The sequence below is a fragment of the Aquarana catesbeiana genome, linkage group LG01 (genome assembly GCF_042186555.1).
Source record: "Aquarana catesbeiana isolate 2022-GZ linkage group LG01, ASM4218655v1, whole genome shotgun sequence".
Lineage (NCBI taxonomy): Eukaryota > Metazoa > Chordata > Amphibia > Anura > Ranidae > Aquarana > Aquarana catesbeiana.
The window spans coordinates 855,872,898-855,891,876 of NC_133324.1; the positions used below are offsets into that span (position 1 = coordinate 855,872,898).

General features: G+C 41.7%; 1 protein-coding gene across 1 annotated transcript in view; it reads left to right on the forward strand.

The window, feature by feature from the left end:
- The window catches only part of CCKAR (cholecystokinin A receptor), a 116,536-nt gene extending 97,862 nt beyond the window's left edge, over positions 1 to 18,674 (forward strand). The window contains exons 4-5 of the mRNA XM_073609106.1: positions 6,047 to 6,165; positions 13,023 to 18,674. Coding sequence (XP_073465207.1) covers positions 6,047 to 6,165; positions 13,023 to 13,564 — 661 coding nt within the window. The 3' untranslated portion in view covers positions 13,565 to 18,674. The remainder of the gene's footprint in view (positions 1 to 6,046; positions 6,166 to 13,022) is intronic.
- The last annotated feature ends 305 nt before the right edge of the window (positions 18,675 to 18,979 follow it).

Here is an 18,979-nt window from a genome sequence, read left to right on the forward strand (position 1 = left end):
ATTGGAGCTGCAGCTCCAGGCCCCTTACCTTAACCGATTCAATACAGGGCATTTTCACCCCCTTCCTTCCCAGACCAATTTTTAGTTTTCAGCGCTATCGCACTTTAAACGACAATTTCGCAGTCGTGCGACGTTGTACCCAAACAAAATTTACGCTCTTTTTTCCCCCACAAATAGAGCTTTCTTTTGGTGATATTTGATCACCTCTGCAGTTTTTATTTTTTGCGCTATAAACAAAAGAAGAGCGACAATTTTGAAAAAAACACAATATTTTTTACTTTTTGCTATAATAAATATCCCAATTTAAAAAAAAAAAAAAACAAATTTTTTCCTCAGTTTCGGCCGATACGTATTTTTCTACATATTTTTGTTAAAAAAAATCGCAATAAGCGTATATTGATTGGTTTGCGCAAAAGTTATAGCGTCTATAAAATATGGGATAGATTTATGGCATTTGTTTTAAAAAAAATATTTATTTTTTTTTTTTTACTAGTAATAGCGGCGATCGCAATTTTTTTTTGTGACTGCGACATTATGGTGGACACATCGGACACTTTTGACACATTTTTGGGACCATTCACATTTATACAGCGATCAATGCTATAAAATTGCATTGATTACTGTGTAAATGTGACAGGCAGTGAAGGGGTTAACCACTAGGGGGTGGGGAGGGGTTAAATGTATTTCCTAGGGAATGCTTCTAACTGTAGGGGGAGGGGATGCATAAGGGGAGGAGACCGATCAGTGTTCCTCCGTTCTGGGAACACAGATCGCTCTCCTCTGAGCTGACAGGACGTGGATCTCTGTGTTTACACACAGAGATCCACGGTCCGGCCCGGTTAACGGGCAATCGCGGGTGCCTGGCGGACATCGCGGCCACCGGGCACACGCACTGGGTCCCGAGCAACGCCGCGCGTGCGCGCCCCCTAGGCGGCCGGGAACCCGAGGCCGTCATATGACGTCCACCCAGGATGGGAGATCCCATCTGTGGACGTCATATGTCTATAGGCGGGTAGGGAAGTGGTTAAGATAGGCCCATTTGCAAAAAAAAAAAAAAAATCACAAAAAAACTCCAAGATAGAGACCCCAAATTGAAGGGTAGGCAGCCGAAGACTTACCCCTCCTAGGACCTATGGTTCCGGAGATACGGGGCTCCTAGTGCAGCCAGTCAGAAGCTACATACAGCGCGGCCAGTTTAAATACAAGCAGGCACACTCTGCAGCAGACTGAGAGGATCAGCTCATAGTGCCTCTCACTTCTTATTAGAGGCACTAAGCTCAATGGACAGCTTGGAGTATTGGACCAATGATAAAGCACCATTGGTACCAGCTGTCCAATAAAAATGCTGCAGTGGAGGCGCTCCTCTCACTGCAGTGTCATAGAAGGGGACATGTGTCTAAAAGACACGTGCTCCCTTCCAGCCCAGCCCTCTTAATTACAAGGAAAAAACATAGGTTTATGGGTATAAGGTTTACCCATAATCCCATGTTTTTCTCACACAGTTAAGAGGGAGAATGAGAATCTATTTACTGTGAAATTACTGGTTTGAAGTTATAATTTTAAACTTCAGTAATTTGTCTGTTAAGCCACCTGCTTGAGTACAGTTTTTGAAAATATAGTAAATTACCTTAAAAACAATATATAATAATTATTTGTATATTACTTATGGTAATTAACCCCTTGCCACCCAGGCCATTTCTGACACTTCTCTCCTACATGTAAAAAAATCATCATTTTTTTGCTAGAAAATTACTCAGAACCCTCAAACTTTTTACGTGTGTGTGTGTTGTGTGTGTGTATGTGTATGTGTGTGTATATATATATATATATATATATATATATATATATATTGTTTTAGCAGACAGACTAGGGAATAAACTGGCAGTCGCTGCAACTTTTTGTTAAGTTACTGAGGAGCTCTAGTGCTTGAATTATTGCTGTCACTCTAACGTTCGCGGTGTATGTAACCTGTGTGTATCTGGCTCTTAAACTAGCCAGTGCCTCACAAGCCACTGACTTCACCGCACATCCCTGACCCAAATCTTAAAAATACATTTGGACAGGGCTGTACGAATGCCAGAGCTGTGATGCTTTACTTCTTTTGTAATTTCTTTAGCTGTAGCATCTTTAACTTAGCCTGCAGAGTTTGACAGGCAGCATCGCCTGTCAGACTCGCCTATTGATTTCAATGGGGCCACTCTGCAACTGCAAGCCAAACTCACTCGCAGTAGCAGCATAGTCCAACACTGTAAAACTACCATTCAGCAATGTAAAAACAAAACAGTAGCACCTCATGAACGCCTGTCAGCTGCTGCTATACCACTGGTTGAAAAGCAATCCACCACAGATGACTTTTCAGAGAGCAGTAAGCATTACTGCAAATGTGAAAGAAACTTGAAACTTAAAACACTTCATCCATTTCCTACTCCTCACCAACCAGGTCACTTCCCATGTTAGCCACCACCATTCAACTTATATCACAGGTGACCATTCCCCAACCTGCAAATAACAGACCCTACTCAAAAAGATATCACTTCCAGTTACTCTCCCCACACGCTGATTGATATCCTTTCAAGATCACCTCACACCCTCCTGCTGACAGACCTCTCTCCCCAGCCTGTCCCCCACACCCTCTCACCTGCTGACCTGTAGATGGGTGAATCACTCCCGCAGTGTTATTGTGTTCTGCCGGTGGGGAGCCTTCCCTACCCACACAATACAATGATCAGTGTTGCTAACTATAGCTGGCAGCACTGATTGTTTTGGGAAAAACCTGACAGGCTGGTTGTACTCAAGTCGATTAATAGATTGACTTGTGTACAGCCAGCTAGCCTATACATAGATCGACTATAGCTGGTCTCTGCTTAATTGGCTTAATTTCATTCCATGTATGGCCTGCTTAACCAGGACGTAGTCCCTAAACATCCTTCCACAAACCTTTCTATTTTTCCTTCCCAGATTCCTTCATCCTCCTCAACTGTACATAGTGCCCGCTGTCATACCCTCCACACTCCTCTCCTGTACATAGTGCCCGCTGTCATACCCTCCAACTCCTCTCCTGTACATAGTGCCCGCTGTCATACCCTCCACATTTCTCACCTGTACATACTGCCCTCTGTCATACCCTCCATACTTCTCTCCCATACATAATGCCCACTGTCATACCCTCATCTCTCCTCTCCTGTACATACTGCTCTGTCATACCAGCCACACTCCTCTCCTGTACATACCACCCACTGTCATACACTTCTCTCCTATACATAGTGCCCACTGTCATACCCCCCACAATCCTCTCCTGTACATACTGCACACTGTCACACACTTCTCTCCTGTACATACTGCCCACTGTCATACCATCCATACTCCTCTCCTGTACATACTGCTCACTGTCATACATTTCTCTCATGTACATACTGCCGGCTGTCATACCATCCATACTCCTCTCCTGTACATACTGCCCAGTGTTATACACTTCTCTCCTGTACATAGTGCCCACTGTCATATCCTCTGCACTCTTTTCCTGTACATACCGCCCACTGTCTTACCTTCCACACTCCTCTCTTGTACATACTGCTCAGTATCATACCCTCCACACTGCTCTGCTGTACATACTGCCCACTTTCATAAATGCCTCTACTGTACATACTGCCCACTGTCATACCCACCATACTCCTCTCCTGTACATACCGCCCACTGTCATACCCTCCACACTTCTCTCCTTTACATACTGCCCACTGTCATACCTTCCACACTCCTCTCCTGCACATACTGCCCACTGTCATACCCTCCACAATCCTCTCCTGTACATACTGCCCCCATCATATGCTCCACACTCCTCTCCTGTACATACTGCCCACTGTCTTCCCCTCCACACCCCTCTCCTGTACATACTGCCCACTGTCTACCCTCCACACTCATCTCCTGTACATAGTGCCTATTGCCATACCCTCCACACTTCTCTCCTGTACATACCGCCCACTGTCATACCCTCCACACTCTCTCCTGTATATAGTGCCCACCGTTATACCCTCCACACTCCTCTCCTGTACATAGTGCCCACCGTTATACCTTCCACATTCTTCTCCCTCACCTGCACATACTTCCCACTTTTATACCATCCATACTCCTCCCCTGTGCCTCTTACCCACAAAATCAGTTCTTTAAAATTATATTGAATATCCTCAATGTTACCAGCTCTAGAATGGGCACACTTTTGTTAGTTCAACTAAAGGAAGTCTTCTCAGTCCTCATATTTGTTCTGCCCGTTATTAGTACTCATTTAATTTTGTGATATGTATTGTGATATATAGAGGAACATAGGGGATGTCAGCTACTCTAAATATACCACTGGTAAAAAAAAGTGTCCCTAAAAATATTTTTGAAATGTTGACAACTATGCACTTAGGCACTGCCCAAGGGCCACCGGGTCAGTAGGGGGCCCCATGAGAGACTCCTGGGATCCTGTAATATTAAAGCGGTACTTGACTTACCTGTCAAGTAAGTACACTGAGCCATCCAGCGCTACGCTGTGATCAATCCAGTGGGTCCCGGGCGCTTCCATCTTCACCCAGTCTTCCTTCCGGGTTCTGTGCCTTCGGTCACTTTCCTTGGGCGGGCTGCGTTGATGTCACTCCCAAAGCTCATGCACATCCTCTCTCTCTCTCTCTCTCTCCTCTCTCTTCTCTCTCTTCTCTCTCTTCTCTCTCTCTCTCTCTTATTCCTCACCCCTCTCTCATCCCCTTTCTCTCTCTCTCTCTCTCATCCTCCCTCTCTCTATTTAACTTAATTTGTTATCAACATTTTGGGGTCTTTTTGACCCCAGATCTCATATTTAAGAGGTCCTGTCATGCTTTTTTTCTACTACAAGAGATGTTTACATTCCTTGTAATAAGAATAAAAGTGACACATTTTTTTTTAAAGAACAGTGTAAAAATAAAAAATAAAAAAGTAAAATAAATAAGAAAAAAATTTTTTTTTAAATGCGCCCCGTCCTGCCAAGCTCGCGTGCAGAAGTGAATGCATACGTGAGTAGCGCCCGCATATAAAAACAGTGTTCAAACCACACATGTGAGATATCGTTGCGATTGGTAGAACGAGAGCAGTAATTCTAGTCCTATGCCCCGTACACACGGTCGGATTTTCCGACGGAAAATGTGTGATAGGACCTTGTTGTCGGAAATTCCGACCGTGTGTGGACTCCATCACACATTTTCCATCGGAATTTCCGACACACACAAAGTTTGAGAGCAGGATATAAAATTTTCTGACAACAAAATCCGTTGTCGGAAATTCCGATCGTGTGTACACAAATCCGACCGACAAAGTGCCACGCATGCTCAGAATAAATAAAGAGATGAAAGCTATTGGCCAATGCCCCGTTTATAGTCCCGACGTACGTGTTTTACGTCACCACGTTTAGAACGATCGGATTTTCCGACAACTTTGTGTGACCGTGTGTATGCAAGACAAGTTTGAGCCAACATCCGTCGGAAAAAATCCTAGGATTTTGTTGTCGGAATGTCCGAACAAAGTCCGACCGTGTGTACGCCCTACTAGACCTCCTCTGTAACTCAAAACATGCAACCTGTAGAATTTTTTAAACGTTGCCTATGGAGATTTTTAAGGGTAAAAGTTTGTCGCCATTCCACGAGCAGGCGCAATTTTGAAACGTGACATGTTGGGTATCAATTTACTCTGCGTAACATTATCTTTCGCAATATAAAAAAAAAAACTGGGCTAACTTTACTGCTGTCTTATTTTTTAATTCAAAAATGTGTATTTTTTCCCAAAAAAGTGCGCTTGTAAGACCGCTGTGACAGAAAGTATTGCAACAACCGCCATTTTATTCTCTAGGGTGTTTGAAAAAAAATGTATAATGTTTGGGGGTTCTAAGTAATTTTCTAGCAAAAAAAAAACTGTTTTTAACTTGTAAACAACAAATCACAGAAAGAGGCTTGGTCCTTAAGTGGATAAAAATGCCGTTCTTTATGCTGTTGGTATTCCTGAGTCACTGTACAAATAACTGAATATTATCTTTGATTTCTAGGTATATCTTCCTCTTGTTAATTCTGTTCCTTCTTCCTGGGATTGTAATGACTGTAGCATATGCATTTATATCCTTGGAGCTGTACAGAGGAATTAAGTTTGAGGTGAATCAAAAGAAAGGTATGTACTGCTATATTCCAAGAAGCATTAAAGATCATCTTTAACCTTAATTGATGATCTTACTGGAAATGTCTTTATTTAGAAAAAAACAGCTTTTTGTATAGTTTGTAATTATATGTTCAAAAGGGCAGCCTTTTTATATAAGCAGTTTTGCTTCCTGCTGACACTTATCTCATTAGTAAAGCTTGCCTGAAAGCAATGTAGATTGTAATGCAAAAAAACACAATATTACACCAATTTTTTGGTTAAAAAAAATTGTGCACAACCCTGGAATTGCAAAAACATATGGTACCCAAAATTTTCCATAGACAATGCTTTTAAAGCCTTTACAGGTTATCACTTCAAAGCGGAGGTCTGCCGAAAAAAAATAATAAAAGCCAGCATCTACAAATACTGCAGCTGCTGACTTTTAATATATGGGCACTTACCTGTCCATGGAGCCCGCGATGTCGGCAGCCGAAGCAGATCTGTCCGTCTGTTCTCGGCTGCTGCTGCCGCCATCCTTGGTGAGGGAGTAAGGAAGTGAAGCCGTGCGGCTTCACTTCCTGGTTCCCTACTGCGCATGCGCGAGTCACGCTACGCGTCCTCTCTGGTCCCTGCTGTGTTCTGGGACCTGTGTGTCTCCCAGAATACAGCGGGGGAGGACAGAGTAGGCGCCGGAAGTGACGTAGGTCACTGCATGCGTCGCGGTGATCTATGCCAGGAGGTGGGAGCAAATACCTGTATTAGACAGGTATCTGTTCCCTCCTGCCCCCTGAAAGGTGCCAAATGTGACACCAGAGGGGGGGAGAAATCCAAAAAGTGGAAGTTCCATTTTTGGGTGGAATTCACTTTAAAGTTAACCATGAACTATGGCCCTACAATTATTGCTCTTACTCAGAAATTTGCGACAATAACTCACATGTATGGCACAGTTGATGTTCACATTCACATGCTCGCCCTATGCTGTGCTTTTTCGATGGGGTGTGTAAGCGGGTGATGGGGGTGCTTTAAAAGAAAAAAAAAATATTTTATACAATTATTTCTTTTATTTTTTACACTTTTTTGCTATTACAACAGGGCTACCCCCTATGCAGTACATGGGCAGGTGGCAGGTACTTTTTATAAACACATTGTTAGGGGGTCTATTAGACCCCCAATTGCCTTCCCAGCCCTCCAATGCAACTATTCAAACACAGATCGTGTTTGAATAGTTGCATTCTCGGCTACACTAAATGAGGAATGACAGCTGTGGGTCCACCCGGAAGTGACATAATAAACAATGCTTTCAGGTCCATTAATCACAGGAGGGATCCTCCTGCTTTCACCTGGGAAGCCGTTTCTGACATTTCTAGGCTCCCCAGTGGAATGGGAGAGCCTGGAAACCACCATGGGTGCCTCTGGCAGCTGGGAGCAGGACACTCCTTTAAGAGCCCTGTAAAAGTGTTCTGGGACCTGTGTGTGGCACTAAAGCCACCGGATCACTTTCATCAAGAATCCTTTCATCGTCTCTTAAAGCTGGTATCAAGCTCACAGCTGCAGCAGCAGTTCTGTGCTTAATCTAACCATTTGTCTACTTTGCCATTTAAAACATACCTTGCTAGAGAAGTGGTTAATAAAGCCCAATTAGATTAGGGTCCAAGTAGACTACAAAAATGCTGGGAACTGCTGGCATATTTTGGTAGAATACAACTCCAACTTGCGAAACCTCTGAACACAACACACTGTAAAATGTCCATATTGCCAGGAACCTCTTACAGTGATTACTACCTGGATATTGATGTGGCTGACACTCGGAAGGTTCACTGTAAACTGGTTCCTGTGCATGTGCGTGATCCCTTGTATGGGTTTCAGTTCTTTTAAAATGTAAATGCTTGGTGTAAATGATGTTCCCTCTGTGCACACAAACAACAACAAACGTTCTTTCAAATAGGATCAGATCAGAATACTTTATTAATCCCAAAGGGAAATTGTTACGACAAAGACACACTTAACAAAGACAACACAAGATCACAACAATAAAATGAACAAGAAGCAAAAACACAACAAAATTACCAATAACAGCTATTGACACCAATAACAAAATTAAAACTATACTACAAATAAAACATCCATACAATTAAAATACAACATAGAATAAATAACATAGATTAAAATAACAGACAATCAAACTACCAAATACAAATAATATACCACTTTCTCTAACACCACCCCAAATAATAACCAACACAATACCAACATACTAAAAAAGCAACACAAATCCTGATCACAAACAAGAATTAAATCTTCACCTCCAGCCCTCACAGAAAAAAATGATATATCTTGATCATCAAAGGCAAAAATGATTTCCTGTGCCTCTCTGTGGTGCATTGTGGGTGTAACAATCTGTCACTGATGGTACTCCGCAGACTAACTAGCGTATTGTGGAGTGGGTGGGAGGATTTGTCCAAGATTTAACGTAACTTGAACAACATTCTCCTCTCCAACACTGTTGTAAAAGACTCCAATTTCAATCCAACATCACTGGCCTTGCAAATTAGTTTGTTGAGTCTGTTGGTGTCGGACACCCTAAGCCTGCTTCCCCAGCATGCCACTGCATACAGGAGAGAACTGGCCACCACAGACTCATAAAGCATCATCCGGCAGATGTTAAAGGACCTCAGTCTCCTCAAAAAATAGAGGCAGCTCTGGCCCCTTCCTATAGAGCACCTCAGTGTTCTTGCTCCAGTCTAGCTTATTATCTATGTGCACCCCCAGATACTTGTAACTCTCTACTACCTCCACATCTACTCCTTGGCTAGAGATTGGGGTCACTGGTGGTTTCTTATTTCTGAAATCCACAACCAGTTTCTTTGTCTTTGTCACATTTTGAAATAGATGATTAACCTCACACCATGTGACAAAGTTCTGCACCACAGTCCTATACTCTCTTCCCCATCCCTGATACATCCCACTACCGCAGAGTCATCAGAAACTTCCGAAGATGACAAGACACTGTCTGGTAGTTGAAATCAGTGGTGTAGACAGTAACAAGAAAGGGAGAGAGAACTGTCCCCTGTGGAACCCCAATATTGCTGATCACCTTATCTGACACACAGTCTTGCAAACGCACATACTGTGGTCTTCCTGTCAGGTAGTCTACAATCCATGACACAAGGGAAACATCAACCTGTATTGGTGCTAGCTTCTCACCCAAAAGATCCAGCCTGATAGTATCAAAATCGCTGGAGAAGTCAAAAACCATGACCTGAACAGTGATTGCTGACTTATCCAGGTGCGCATACATGCAATTTAACGTGAAAATGATAGCATTCTCAATCCCAGTCTTGGCTGGTATGCAAACTGCAAAGGGTCTAAGCATTTGCTAACCATGGGTCATAACTGATGTAAAACAAGTCTCTCCAAGGTCTTCATGATGTGGGAGGGCAAAGCCACTGATCTATAATTCTTGGAGCCACAAGGACATGGTATCTTTGGCACAGGGAGAAGACAGGACGTCCTCCACAACACAGGAACCTTTCGTAGACTCAGGCTCAAGTTAAAGACCCGTTGAAGAACACTCCCCAGCTGGTCTGCACATGCCTTAAGCACCCTGGGACTAACTCCATCAGGGCCTGCTGATTTTACTGCCTTAAGTCTCCTCAACTGTCTACTCACCTGATCATCTGTAAAGGACATCGATGCACTTTCCCGTAAAGGAGGAGTAGAGTTGCTCTTATAAAAAGATACAAAGAACAACTGGTTAAACTATCCAATAGGGGTGAATCAGAAAACAGATTAAAGGAGGAAGGACATCTAGTATGAGGAGAGGAGGGTACTTTCGCCAACTCTACTCTCCTACAGCTTTGTGTTGAATCTGAGGGAGTTAAAGCCAAGGCCTCAGAATCAAACCTATTTAAAAAATGGTTCAGTTCATTTGACCTCTCCACATCACCCCTAGTCCCTCCACCAACCTGCCTAAGACCTGTAATGGTTCTCGTGCCACTCCAGACCTCTCTCACTTTGTTTTGCTGGAGTTTCTTCTCCAGCCTTCTACTATATTTCTCCTTAGCCTCTCCAATCTTTATCCTCAGGTCCCTCTGAATCATTTTTAACTCCTTTCTATTACCCACTCTAAAAGCCATCTTCTTGGAGTTAAGAATATCCTTCATATCCCTAGTTACCCATGGTTTATTATTTGAATAACAATGAACAATTCTTGTTGGAACAATAGAATCTACACAGAAATTAATATAATGTGTTATGCACTCAGTAAGCCCATCAATGTCCCTCCCATGTGGCTCACAGAGTGCATTCCAATCTGTGGCCTCAAAACAGCCCTGCAATAACTCAAAGGACTCCTCAGACCATCTCTTCACTGATCTGGTGGTCACAGGTTGTCTCTTAACCATGGGCAAATAACAAGGATTGAGGTAGACCAAATTATGATCTGATCTGCCCAAAGGTAGAAGAGGAGAAGAACTGTATGCATTCTCCACGTTGGCATACAGCAGATCCAGGGTCCTATTCTCTCTAGTTGGACAGCTTACAAACTGTGTGAAGTTAGTCAAGGTTTTCTCCATGGTGACATGATTAAAATCACCTGAAATTATGATAAGGGCATTGGGATGCTTGGTTTGAAATTTTGTAATAACACCATGGATGGCATCACTTGCCAATGTTGGGTTAGCAAAAGGTGGAATATACGCCGCCACAACAATAATGTGGAATCTCCCTAGGCAAGTAATAAGGCCAAAGCCCTATAACCAATATTTCTATATCTGGGCAGCAAACACTTTCCTTATTAGTTATGTGACCAGGGTTGCACCATCTATTGTTTACAAAAATAAGAAGCCCCCCTCCCTTCCTCTTACCACTACTTGTGCAGTCCCTGTCCGCTCTAACCATCTGGAAACCACTTATGGTAACATTATGATCGGGAATATCTCTGTGCAGCCATGTTTCTGAAAAACACATAATGCTACACTCACTAAACTCACATTGACTCTAAACTAACCCCATTAGCTCATCTACCTTATTCGCCAAAGATCTTACATTCCCCATGATAATGGAGGGAATATTTGGTTAAAATCTCCTTCTCTCCTCCGTACCTCTGCCCTCTGCTGTGGCAGATGGGGGCATTGCTTAAGTAGGTACTCTTCTGCTGTGCACCTAATACTTAAGAGGATTAGGTTGATCCTTGCCTTGAAAAAGTTGAGTAATCGGCATTAGAATATTTATAAACGATTACAGATGAAAAAAATTAATATGTCCCACTTGAGGAATGAAAAGGTAGATGTCGCTGGGATAAGATCATGTGCACACTAGCCGCGTCTTCCTCTTATCATGCAATGCCATGAAGTATGTTAACAACACTACGTTGTTGGTTAGAATTTTAATCAACATGATTGGTATGTATCTTTTGTTAGTCTAAACATAACAGTGCCTCGCAGCTGCAGCTTAAAGCTTAGTACACACGGGCCGAATGTCGGGTGGCATCAGCTAGTTCAATAGAAAGCGGTCGACATTTGGCCCGTGTCTACTGCTGCTGGTCTGACAGAAGCTGGCTGTTCAGCCGGTTTCTGTCGAAGGGGTATGACTGAAAAAGGTTTTCCGATTTGGCTTCTGATCAGCGCTTTCAGCCAATCGCTGATATAGGTAGGCTGCACAGGGCACATGCACAGGACACAGGGAGGCATGCAGCTGCAGATGGGCATTGTTTACCCTCTTTTTCCACTTACAGTAGCTGCTGCATTTCTCACCCTAGTCTTATACTCGGGTCAATAAGTTTTTCCCAGTTTTTTGTGGTAAATTAGGGGCCTCGACTTATACTCGGGTCGACTTATACTCGAGTATATATGGTACACCATACACCTCTCAGGTTTTTATTGCTGTCTGTGCACCATTATGGAGATTCACCATTTCTCCATTTGTCATGTTTACTGTCATCACGGTAGAAAATCCTAAAATTTGGGCTTGTCACAAGAACAAGAAAAGATTGGAAATATTCCTTACCTGATCCAAAATTAAATAAAAGTATTTCCTTTAGTTCTACTTTAAAGTAACAATTTTCTTTCCCAATGTTCACAGAATTTGCTACCAGATGTAAATTATTTAGCATATAACAACTCACCAGTGCAAATCCAGTGAACAAAAACTCTGCTCAAGTCTTTTTTATTTTCTTCTGTTGGGAGCCACCATCTTGGTTCTCACGCACCATAGAGAAGGTGAAACAGACAGCCCCCACATCAAAGACACTGCCCTTTCTGTGACAGTTTCTTTATATACCAGTGGCCAGATTATCTGAATAGAGATGAAGGCTTAGCTACTGACTTTTGACAAAAAGTTTTTATGTCAGTAACAGTTCTGTTTATTCTGTTTAAGCTGCACATTTTGCTGAAAGCAAGAGTTCATATAGTTGAAATAGCAGATTATGAGGAAATCCCGCTATGTTTACGTACATGGGAAAGGAAAGGTTTACTTTAAAGAGAACGTTCATGCCATATGGACCATTATATTACCAAGAATAAAAGCAACAGTAACAGAACTAATACTGTTATGATTTTTATGCTTTCTCTATTTTATCAGAATGTACAGCCCATCTAAAAACAAGAAAGTTTTTTTTATCGCAAAAGAATTCAGTGATGCTTAGATTTTTTTTTCTGTATTTCCAAAGCATATTAAAGTTATGAATCATATTGAAGTTGTATGTAGGTCATGCTGCTCTTTACTAAATATCAGGCTCATTATTTTCATTGAGTTTGTGTTGCAGAAATTGTTACTTTCTATATAAACAGATGACCGGATGTCTGTGATTGTGGATATTGAGAATAATATATTTTCTCTTTGTATTTTCATTATTTACGATAATTGTTCTGTTTTCTCCCTTGTCTGAACAGAACGGACAAGCAGTATAAGCAGTAATCAGTTTGAGAATGGAGATGGTTGCTATCTACAGAAAACAAAAAGGAAGAAAAAAGTCGAAATGCGCCAGCTTTCTGTGCCCAACAGCACCAAGATTGAAAGAGTGAGGAGCAACAGCTCTGCTGCCAACCTAATGGCAAAGAAGCGGGTGATCCGGATGTTGATTGTCATTGTAATATTATTTTTCCTTTGTTGGTCACCAATATTCAGTGTCAATGCCTGGAGAGCCTTCGACACTACCACTGCAGGAATTCTGCTTTCTGGAGCACCGATTTCCTTTATTCACCTGCTGTCCTACACATCTGCTTGCGTCAACCCCATCATCTACTGCTTCATGAACAAGCGTTTTCGCCTGGGGTTTCTGGCTACTTTCACCTGCTGCTCAGGCAGAAATGTACAAGGCAGAGGGATGGTGCAAGGAGTTGGAGAAGAAGAAGGAAGGACCACAGGGGCTTCACTGTCCAGGTACACCTACTCCAACATCAGCATCTCTGCAACTGCATCTGCTCCAACATGAAAAATGAGCTCTCACCATATAGACTACTTTAAAGACATGAGAAATAGTATCATTGTGTTGCTATATGAAGAGACTGCGCAGTTCTGTGGATTATGTTGCCACTTTGGGGTCCACTGCACCCTCTACACTTTAGGACGCTACATAAACTGCACCTAAAGTGCTTGGATTGTTCTTTATCATCATCTTCAACAGCAAAGTTCTCTGCTAAATATTTCATTGTGTTTTTTGTTTTTTTTATTAAATGCCCTGCTCACTTTCTTCTTTGAGCATTTTGGAGCAAGTACATTTTTTTTTTTTCAGATGAATGATGCCGTATGTAAAACACACTACATATGAGTTTAACATATGTTTGAAGGCACAGAGATGCATACCCTACCTCTGGAAACACATAGAAAAATGCTTCAAAAAGCCACCACATTGGTTGTCCTATGTTGGAAGACCTCTCTTCCCACCCACCCCTTCTTTTTTCTGCCCCTTTTTTCTTTTTGCCCCACGTACTGCCCATTCTTCCCTTTACTGTTCAAGACTTACACTTGGCACATGGGATCTTTATTGCTCATAGTTCTTATCTCTTGGTGTTACATACTTTATTGAATGTGTTCTGATATAAGTTGCTAGAACGCTTCAAAGCGCTGTAACTCTATGTCCTCATACCTGTTGTGTGATGTTTTTAGACTTTCTTCAAATTCTGATGAATGGCCTCTTTGACATTTATAAAACTAATAAAATTAGATTGAACTAAAAACCCACCATATATGTGAAAAATTTTCTTAACCGCTTCAATACCGGACACTTTTACCCCCTTTCTGCACAGGCTAGATTTCAGCTTTCAGCGCCAACATACTTTGAATGACAATTGTGCGGTCATGCAACACTGTACCCATATGACATTTTTATAATTTTTTCCAAAACAAATAAAGCTTTCTTTCGGTGGTATTTAATTACCACTGGGTTTTTTCTTTTTTTGCTAAATAAACTAAAAACGACATTTGGAAAAAAAACGCAATATCCTTTCTTTCTGTTATAACATTTTGCAAATAAAAAATCTTTATTCATACATTTAGGTCAAAATGTATACTGCTATATTTCTTTGGTGAAAATAACCCAAATCAGTGTATATTATTTAGTCTGTAGGAAAGTTAGTCCACAAACTATGATATATATCAGAAAATCAATCAGTCCTGATGTACTGACGGTCTCATTTCTTCAGACCTAAAAATGCCAGGATAGTACAAATATGCCCTTTTTTGGAAAGTAGCCAGTCCATGGTATTTAGTAAGAGGCATGGCGAGTTTTTCCAAGTTGTAATTTTTTTGTCACAATTTTTTGGAAAATGAAGAAATGAAACAAAACATTTCACTTTTTGAAAGATTTTTTACATACTGACATCAGCCCAGTACAGCATCATCATATGACTGGTGCGGTGGCGGTCAGGGATAATGACTGGTGCCAGTATGTAAAAAAAAAAAAAAAAATAATATTTTTTTTTCTTTTTTATTACATTTTTTGTTTTTACATACAGTGACCAGAGCAATACAGTGTTACCACAGTAACACTGTACTACTCTGGGGAGGTGATCAGGATTATTATTATTATTATTTTTTTTTTACACGCTTTCCTTATAACTCAATTTTACAGTTATAAGCAATCATTTTTTTTTAATGAAAACTATTAATTCAGTGTTTACTATTGTGATTAGCTGTGATTGGCCACAGCTAATCACATGGTACAGATGGGCTGTGATTGGTCCTGTCTGTATCATGTGATCACTGTGACCAATCACAGAGCTTATCACAATAGTATAAATTAATGGCATGCAACAAAGCCTTTGGGGTTGATTTACTAAATCTGGAGAGTGCAAAATCTAGTGCAGCTCTGCATAGAAACCAATCAGCTTCCAGGTTTTATTGATAAAACTTAATTGAACAAGTTGAAATTAGAAGCTGATTGGCTACCATGCACAGCTGCACCAGATTTTGCATTCTCCAGTTCTAGTAAATCAACCTCGGAGTGTACAATTGTCATATGATCTGCTGTGATTGGCCACAGCGATCACATGTTACTGGCAGCGGGCCAGTACAGTGATCTGTCATCAACCGTGTCCGGTGGACACAGCAGGTGACAGAGGCGCGATCCTGGAAGGACGTCACCTGATGTCCTCCCAGGATAATAGGGCTCCTGTCATATTACAATAGGCAGGGCAGGAAGGGGTTAAATAGAAAATCATATTTAAAATGCTAGCAGACGGGTGTGACTGAGCCCATGTAACTGTTTATGTAAGGAGTGAAAACACCACCAATGAGTCCTTTGCAATTGACTTTTATTTTACCAGTACAGAAGAAGGCCACCATAGACCACCTCCATTGTCACTGCCTTGTGGGTAAGCTGTCTTCAGTGAGCTATTTAAAGTAGTATTAAACCCTTAGCGTTGTTTAGCTTAACACATTGAAAAAAAAAAAAAAAAAAATCCTCGTAAACTATTTGTTAAGATATTTACCCCAGCACTTGCATTTTACAACGTTCATTGCGGTCTATTCCTGCTCTCTTAGTACTGCTTCAATAAACTTCCATTATTCACAGGAAAAAGTTAACAATGCACTGTTTCCAGACAATCTTTTAGTTAGAAGAGAGGGTGGAAGGAAGGAGAGGCAAGAGAGTGCCTTGCCATCCTAAGGTTTGGATCTGTGTGTTTCTATTTATGCACACAGTGTAGGGAGACACAACTTTAGTCCTTAAATACAAGGGTGACTACATAAGGTGCTGCAAGAAAAAGGAGCCACCCTGAAATGGAAAACCTGGAGCGGCAGTCATTGCACCAGCCTGAACTAGAGCATAAGTTGAGTCACTGCATTTCAGAAATCTGTGTCCCCTTCATAAAAATGAAAAGTTTACCAATACAACAAGACAAAGATAAAAAATCTTTCAATGTAAGTATCAAATTTTCACATACTTTTAAGGAGATACATACTGTATCTATCTTTTAGTAAAGTGTCCATGAAAAATGATAATATATTTAAACCTTGTGAATATATTAACAAAAAATTGCAAAAAAAAAATTGCACGGGGCGGCCCAGATTCTTCTCTTCTCGGGTCTCTGGCTGTAGCTCCTGCCCCACCCCTTTGGGGGCACCCGAGCCGAGCTGCAGCTCCGTGTATTCATTCAGACACAGAGCTGCTGTTCGTCCCAGATCCCTCTCTCTCCTGATTGGCTAATTGAGTTTGATTGACAGCAGCGGGAACCGCTGCTGTGTATCAGCCAATCAGGAGAGAGAGTCCCGGACGGCTGAGGCATTCGTGGACATCGCTGGACAGAGATGGGGCTCAGGAAAGAATTAGGAGGGCTGAGGGGGGCTGCTGCACACAGAAGGCTTTTTATCTTAATGCACATGGACTGGACCCGAAAATGCACCGCAGCCTTCCAGACATGTGTGAACCGGTTCCTTTAAAAGCCGGTCACACTCACATGTTATGCGAATTGGATGCGGTTAAAAACACATCCAAATCGCATATAGGTGAACCCAGCCCAAGAAGCTGATTGGTTACTATGCACAGCTGCACTAGATTCTGTGTGCACCAGTAAGTAAATCTCTCCCAAAGTGTTATTGAGATTTAATGTCAAGTGAGCAGGCTACTATTTTGAATTGACAAAGAGCATAGCAACTTCCCAAGAGTGCCTCATTTCTCCTCTCAAGTTGGTGGATACATTAAGGCTCGGTTCACACCCAAACTGACCGTGGATCGCACAGGAACGCTGTGCGTCCCTGTTCTCCATTTCAGGGACGAATCTTTGCCTGAATTCGGCCCTGAAACGGAGCCAAAGACTGCCCATCCCATAATAATTACTCTCCAAGCCCCCCTCGTTCCCCTGCCCCCTCTGCTACCATCCTCCTTCTTTTTGGATAGTGCATACCCAGGCATTCTAGAACTAGCATTGCCACCATAAATGCGCTCTGACAGTATAGTTCCAGCACTCGGTAGATTAAACATTACTACTGCTCACTGCTGCACTTGAGGTGGTCTTGCTACTTTTTATGCTGATCTGGATGCCAAATGTCATCTTATGCCTAGTCCTTACTGTTAATCACATTGTATGCTAAATTATGTTATTACCATTGATTAATCTATGCTATGCTTGTTTAGTTACCAACCACATTGGGTCACAATATAATACGTTTGCCTTTATTACCTGGTTTGGTGCCTCTTTTCTTTGATATAGCACTACTATTGGGTAATAAGTGTTACTTTCTGTGAAATTCTGTGATATTTTATGTTTGTACGTTTGACTTGGTGTGTCAGAGGGGCTGAGGTTCTTCAGAAGATCGAGGCAAAAAGCAGAGGACCCCTCCTATCCATCGGCTCCTACAGGGGTAGTGCTACACTAATATTACTACTTAAAAATAAAGGATGGTTGGGAGTCAACAGCTCATAATTTACAGGGAAAAAAATCTATATTAGTGATCACTGGGTTTTTGCACAGGTTTCACAGTTTGTGTGTTGCTTGAGGGATTGCAGTCTGAGGATAAAGGATAACACACAGACTGAGGCTCAGTTCACACCTAAACCAGCCGTGGATCGCACAGGAACGCTGTCCGTCCCTGTTTTCCTTTTCAGGGAAGAATCAGGGAAGCCAAAGACACACTGTGCAGTGCGCTCCGCGCTCCATAGAGAGCTGGTCACATTCTCCTGCTATGTGAATTGGATGCGGTAAAATTGGCATCCAATTCGCATAGGTGTGAACCCAGCCTAAATGTTGGTTGGAAGATCATTTTTATGTTGAACGGGTGGAATATAGTCACGTGTAAAGGACTTGCAATGGTGGAATTTATCATCTAAATAAACAACTGGTGGCTGCAGCCACATCCTTCCATTGGCATGAACCTTTGTGGAGCAAACATTTGGAATTGGAACTTTGCATAATCACTATACATCACTTTATAAATAAACATGTTTTATATAGAAGAAAAAGCACTGATTGTTGCTAAAACTAAATTCTGCTGCATTATTTTCTGAGACTGACATTTATAGAAAGTCAGCATTATTTCATAGAGCTCCATCGTCAGCACCATGGACAAGACCTCACTTACCACAGGACTTATCTACGTACAGTATTTGTGAAGATTATTTTCTATGCATATTTTTTTAAACAGATTTTCTTGGTTGTATGTATGAAGTAATATTGTGTTTGTTCATTGGCTTATTCCGATAAGCTGCATATGCATGTCCTTGTAAATACCCAGGCTTGTGCCACTTTATATGTCATTCATTAAGTCCTGTAATAAAGTTTTATTGTGTTTGAATGGCAGATGCGTATTTAGACAAATAATAAATCTTGTTAAGAGAGAAGGATCGCCGCTACTCCTGGCCAGCCCAGATAAATAAACGATAAGGAGCGGCCTCAGCCTACATGTCTCCACC